The sequence below is a fragment of the Glycine soja genome, chromosome 18 (assembly GCF_004193775.1).
Source record: "Glycine soja cultivar W05 chromosome 18, ASM419377v2, whole genome shotgun sequence".
Classification (NCBI taxonomy): Eukaryota; Viridiplantae; Streptophyta; class Magnoliopsida; order Fabales; family Fabaceae; genus Glycine; species Glycine soja.
Genome location: NC_041019.1, coordinates 49,801,597 through 49,808,068, shown reverse-complemented (window position 1 = coordinate 49,808,068; position 6,472 = coordinate 49,801,597). Strand labels below are relative to the sequence as shown.

The following is a 6,472-nucleotide window of genomic DNA, read 5'->3' as shown; positions in this document are numbered from 1 at the left end:
TAAAGTAAGAAATCATGGGTTGCCTCCCAGTAAGCGCTTCTTTAACGTCATTAGCTTGACGAGTCAAATGCCTTCAAGGTGGCATGAATGTCACGTAGAACACATCTTCCTTGCATTTTCGCCTCTTAGTTAGAGACGCCATGAAACTCGTGTATTCTGGAAGCACCTTCCACATTATTGCAAGAGAAGTGGTAGCGATCAAGGAAAAAATGACACTTAAGGCTTTCTCATGCTTTCCATGCATTTCTTCCTTGACAATCAATTGATGAGGAGAGGTATTGACTTGGAGAATAGTTTCTTGCTGAATTTCTACTTGTGAGTACTTCTCCCATTGTTGTGCTTTCTCCGCATTTCTTTCTTTTTCTTCCTTCTTTTCTCCTTCTTCATCATGCACATCTTCCTCAGTTTTCTTCTCCTTCTTTTCTTTCTCAGTGAGAATTACCTTGTAATCCTCTTTGGGTTCCATCTCAGTATTTACCGCAAAGGTTTTAGTGGGCTTTTCAGCAATTGACTCAGCTAGTTGGCCTATTTGTATCTCCAGATTTCTGATGGCTGCATCTGTGCTCTTTTGGTGTGATCTCGTCTCCTGGATGAATGCCTTTGTCTCCTGAGTGTTTGCCCTTGTTTCTTGAATGAAGCTTAATAGCATTTCCTTTATACTGATAGGCGGCTTCTCTTGATGACTCGGACCCTGGCTAGGATGCTGATAGGGTGAACCCCTTTGGTTGAAGTTATTACTTGGATAATATCTCCAATCGTGGTCCTGCAAAAAATTATCGCTCTGATAGAATCCTGGTGGTCCTCTTTGATGGAATCCTTGATGATTATGGCTGCCCATGTAGTTAACTTCATTGGATGCTTCATCTTGGACCATGCATAAGCCTGACTCATGTGTTCCTCCACATATGTGACATCCCCTTACCTGCATAATAGAAGAGTGAGAAAGACTTACCGCTTGTAGTTGCTGTGGAAGCTTGTTGAGGGTCTCTGTCAGGGCTTCTAATTGTTGGGACAACAACTTATTTTGAGCCAAGGTTGCATCTTGAGTGGTGAGTTCTAAAAGGCTTCTCTTTGTTGGTGCATATGTGCGATCACGAAGAATGGCGTGATCACTAGCTGCCATGTTTTCTATGAGTTCCATTGCCTCCTCTGGTGTCTTTAGCTTGATCTTCCCTCCGGCAGATGCATCTAATAATTGTTTTGATTGTGGTCGCAGGCCATCTATGAAGATGTTCAGTTGCACCGGTTCACTATACCCATGTGTAGGTGTTTTCCTTAGCAGTCCACGGAAGCGGTCAAGTGCCTCGCTGAGGGATTCATCGAGAAATTGATGGAAGGAAGAGATTTCCCTCTTCCCTTCAACAGTCTTTGATTCTGGAAAGTATTTCTTTAAGAATTTCTCTACAACTTCTTCCCATGTCCGCAGGCTATTCCCCTTAAACGAGCGAAGCCATAATTTTGCTTTACCTGCTAGTGAAAAAGAGAAAAGATTGAGGCGTGTTGCATTTTCAGGAACCCCGACTATCTTCACCGTGCTGCAAATGTCGATGTATGTGGCCAGGTGTGCGTATGGATCTTCACTTGGTAGGCCGTGAAATAGATTCCCTTGAATCAGCTGGATTAAGGAATATGGATATGAGAAGTTGGCCGCCTGCACCTCTGGTCTGGCTATGCTGGTGAAGTATTGAGGTATAATAGGACTAGAGTAATCCTCTAGCGTCATCCTTTTTGGACGATCTTCTGCCATGATGCGTTCTTTAAAGAAGGAATGTGCACTGTTCACAAAGGAAATAACTACCGTGCACGTTATCACAAAATAAATAATTTTTTTATATAATTTTTTTTATTTTAAAAAAGAAAAAAATAAAGTAAGAATGAGTAAAGAAAAATAAAATAAAGCAGCTAAAATAAATAATAAAAAAAAGAAAAGAAAAAAAAATAAAATAAAAATAAAAAATAGAAAGTGAAACCTAATTGCTTACAAATTGGAATATGCAATTAATCAAGTACGAAAAACAAAGTCCCCGGCAACGGCGCCAAAAACTTGTTAACTCATTGGCAAGTGTACCAAATCGTTACAAGTAGTAAAGTTCTCGGAAGTCCGAGTGTCGAATTCACAAGGACTTTGTTTGTACTTAGATTAATGCAAACCCAATTTAAAAGCAAGAGATAAGAATTTAAAATATAAGATAAAGAAAGATAGAAGATAAAGTAAAGAAAAGATAAGATATTTATAGATAAACTTAAAAGAGAAAAGAAAAGATAAGATACTTAAAGATAAAATTAGAAGATAAAAGAAAAGATAAAAGATTGAAGGATCAAAACAGAAGATAAAATATTTAAATTGCGATATGATAAAGATAACTACTTCTACGAAATTCAAATAAAGGAGAAATAAAATCTATATAATAAAATTGCTAAAACCTAACAAGTCTAATCAGCCTAGATATATGGATTCAGGATTTGTCTGTTATCAATACCAGTGAACTAATTCTGCCCCACATCTATCCATCTACTTGCCCCTGATGCCTCACGATGACAAGCCTACCTTAATTACCTATCTTCCAAATGCCCTTTGCGAAGACTCAATAACTAAGATGCATTAGGATTATATTCTAGATGTTTGCTAAGGCATGGGCATTGGGGCATTAAGTCATGCTAACCCAATAATTTCTTTCTTTTATTGTTCTATTTAGCGTTACCCTCTCCCGAGTGGCCTAACCCTTAAAACCGATTCACGCATTCATTCCTTATCCCTAATTAGGCTTTACCCTCTCCCGAGTGGCCTAAAGACTAACAGAAAACAAAGTCCGAGATGCAGAATAAGCAAGAAAGAAAAGCAGATAAAAGAAACTGGAAGGAAAAACACTCTACAAGATAACCCGATAATTTCCTCCTTTTAGTGTTCTCTTAAGCGTTACCCTCTCCCGAGTGGTCTAACCCTTAAAACAGATTCAAGTATTCATTCCTTACCCCTAATTAGGTTTTACCCTCTCCCGAGTGGACTAAACCCTAACAGAAAGCAAGTTCAGAGATACAAGATGTAAAAAGAAAGAACGGTAAATAAAGAACCTGGAGGAAATTCCTCTTTTTATTGATAACTCTTGAAATGCTCCATACATCATTGGCTTTTTAGGCCTGCCAAGCCATAGCTAGGGGGATTAGCCACTCATGGTCATGAGGGCTTTACAATGAGAGGAGGGGTGAAAGAAAGAAAAGAAGTAAATGAAACCCCTAGGAGAGGGGGTTCTGTGGTAGTCTCCTTTGTCCCTTGAACTGACTCTCTATTTATAGTTGTTGAAGTGGGCTTTGGGCCTTCGTAGGCGCGCATAGCGCGACATCCCGCGCTTAGCGCGTGTACTTCCTGGCCCGCTTAGCTCATGACGCGCGCTGAGCGTGCATATTGGGTTGGGTCTTCTTCAAATTTTCTTCTTTTCTTCAATTTTTCTGCCCTTTTTGCTTGTTACACCTCCAATTTTTATATCTACACCCAAAAATTCAATTTAATTAATTTTCTAACTTTTACTCACAAATAACTGCTAAATAATTAATTTCTGGCCGATATTTGACTAATTTTCTACTATCAAAATACAATTATTTAGCAGTTATCATTAGAATACCCACTAATTTGTGTAATTAGAACCTAAGTGACTAAAATCACATAATTGTGATACTTAGGAGGCATTTAATTAAGCATTTGGTTTCATTATCATATGGATAAGGATCATTAACAATTATTTTAAAACTTCGTTAACCTTGAGGATATGCTTAGTTAAAATATAAAAAGATATTAAACTAATTTATTGAATAAAAAATGTGTTTCTAATATCATATATTGACCTAATTGAGAAATATAAAAATAATATGATTTTCTATATTCTTTTGTAGACAAAAATATACTTTTGGGTAATTAAAATTTTAATTTTAAACTATTATTTTTTAAAATTAAATGTTTTACTAAACTAAAATAAATAGTAATAAATAAAATATAGTACAATACTAAATTTTATTATAATAAATAAAGCAATAGAGGCAAGGAATTAAAAATTGAAATTCTAGCACTAATATATTAAATGTTAGATAAACCCTTACTAATTTAACTTTAATTTAATGACAATTAAAGGAATTTAAGTCTTACAATAAGACTTGCTTAACATGTTTAAAGGTCTAACTAGCTTGAAACCTTGCTTATATGGCTTGTCTAATTTGCATGTTTTAGCCTTGGTAGTGTGTCTGATAAATTAAGGTAGGTTTTGAAAATGATCATATCAAACCTAAAAAGTAGCCCATGAAACATACTAGATAGTCTTCAACCTTAAATTTTTTAAACAAGTCAAATTTATTTAAGCCAAGTGTGGCTCGGAGAAGGACAACATGGCCTTCATGCTATGATTTTTTGTATGATAGTCATAGGTGATGGTTAGGATTACTCCCTGGATTAGTTACACAATGAGAATTTGGAGAAATAATAAATTACTGCAATTGTGACTCAACATTATGATTCTATAAAATGTGTTATAGTAAAATCTTTTAAAATATGCTAAACCTTCAAACATGACAAACTAGACCTTAAAAATTAATTTATAATAAGAAAATAGACCAAACTGAACTTTTGTAATTGATCTACTTCTAAAAGTTTAGCTTGATATGTGTTAGATTTCATCTTAAAATCAATTGGCATTAAGTGAAGTTGCCCAAGAGATATATAAGCCGTACTCCAAGGATTGAGGCAGCCGATGTGGGACTTGGGTATTTCCCAATACACCCCCTTCACGCCCAGCACTTATTGGGCTTGGTGCGTGAACCACAAATGGTGGGTACTCGTCGCAGCGAAAGCGAAGACGAGGTCCCAAGGTCAGAACTTGCTCTGATACCATGTTAGATTTCATCTTAAAACCAATTGACATTAAGTGAAGTTGCCATATTGGGAAAATACCCAAGTCCCACATCGGCTGCCTCAATCCTTGGAGTGTAGCTTATATACCTGTTGGGCAACTTCACTTAATGCCAATTGGTTTTAAGATGAAATCTAACATGGTATCAGAGCAGGCTCTGACCCTGGGACCTCGCCTTCGCTTCCACTGTGACAAACACCCACCATTTGTGGTTCACGCACCAAGCCCAATAAGTGCTGGGCGTGAAGGGGGTGTATTGGGAAAATACCCAAGTCCCACATCGGCTGCCTCAATCCTTGGAGTGCAGCTTATATACCTGTTGGGCAACTTCACTTAATGCCAATTGGTTTTAAGATGAAATCTAACAATATGTTTTCTTGTTATAGGTCTATGATCTGGCTTTTAAAATTTCTTTTGTTTGTTTGGTTTATTTCCTGAGTCTTGTTAATATCTCTTGGATATTGGATACGGAATTAATATTTTCAGTGAAAATCACATTAAAAATCACAATAAAAATGTAAATTTCAATAATTGAATGAAGCATTTTACTGATTAGGATTTGCTTACTTTTTCTTGACCAGATAAAATGGATTGATATCCGTGATCATCACCAACTTGTCCCCAACTGGATTCAGGCTTTTTGCTTAACTTGCTCATCACCGATGGCAATAATAGAGCTAACATTAATAATGCCAATGTGATCACAGCGACAACAATTATTGGCCATGCAAGCCTTTGCATTGTAGTTGTCGATCGGTGTCACAAAGACGTATACGTTGGATAGCTCTTTGCCTTTGCATTGCTTTCAAAAGCGGCGACAACGGTAGCTGCTGCTGCACCATGCAGATTCGAGTGCAAAATCATACACAGAGAGTAACTCAAAACAGCGCAGCTTCTATTGAAAAATCATAGCCATTCATTCAGAGATTTAAAAGCAGTATTATGAAACATTTTCTGTTTATGAACTCAAGAATTTTTGAGAAAAATAGATAAAAATAAAAAATTATTTACGTAAAATATGTACTGAAAATTTTTTATATGACATGGGTAATTTTGCTTTTATATCAATCATGTTTATAACCGATGTAAAATAATAAAATCATCTATTTCTTGTGTATAGTTTTCATACTACACTTTTCATGTAAATAGTTTTTATTTTTTTTCCTATTTTCATAAAAAAAATCTCAACTCTCAACGCAACGGATGCTTGATTACTGGATTAATAGTTCAACGTGATAATGGGTTTAAACAATTCAACTAACGATCAATGTGAAATACCGTCTAAGTTTAAAAATGGTTTTGTCAATCTTATATATCTCAAGTTAAATAACTTCATCTTAAATGACCAGTGTAATGTCAACAATCATTTAGTTTTTAAATCTGTTATTAATGTAGTTACTATCATACACATTCCATTGTGTTGTTTGAGGGTGCCATTTACAATTGGGGTGCCAATAGCAAAGTCCAACTTTACATACTAAACCAGTTGGGCCGTGACGGTGGCTCGGTCCAAACAAGTAGCCCGCAAAGCAAAACGACAATACGGGCTCCTTTAACGAAGTGCTTGGAGCTCCAAA

The 6,472-nt window shown here is 36.2% G+C and overlaps 1 protein-coding gene across 1 annotated transcript; it reads right to left on the bottom strand.

The window, feature by feature from the left end:
• Positions 1-1,747, bottom strand: LOC114397376. The gene has a single exon (XM_028359431.1). It carries the CDS (start codon positions 1,745-1,747, stop codon positions 74-76), a length of 1,674 nt encoding a protein of 557 aa, XP_028215232.1. The 3' UTR covers positions 1-73.
• Between the last annotated feature and the right edge of the window lie 4,725 nt (positions 1,748-6,472).

Bases quoted from the DNA above. Each gene is read 5' to 3' on its own strand.
- LOC114397376 (XM_028359431.1), bottom strand. From the start codon at position 1,747: ATGGCAGAAGATCGTCCAAAAAGGATGACGCTAGAGGATTACTCTAGT.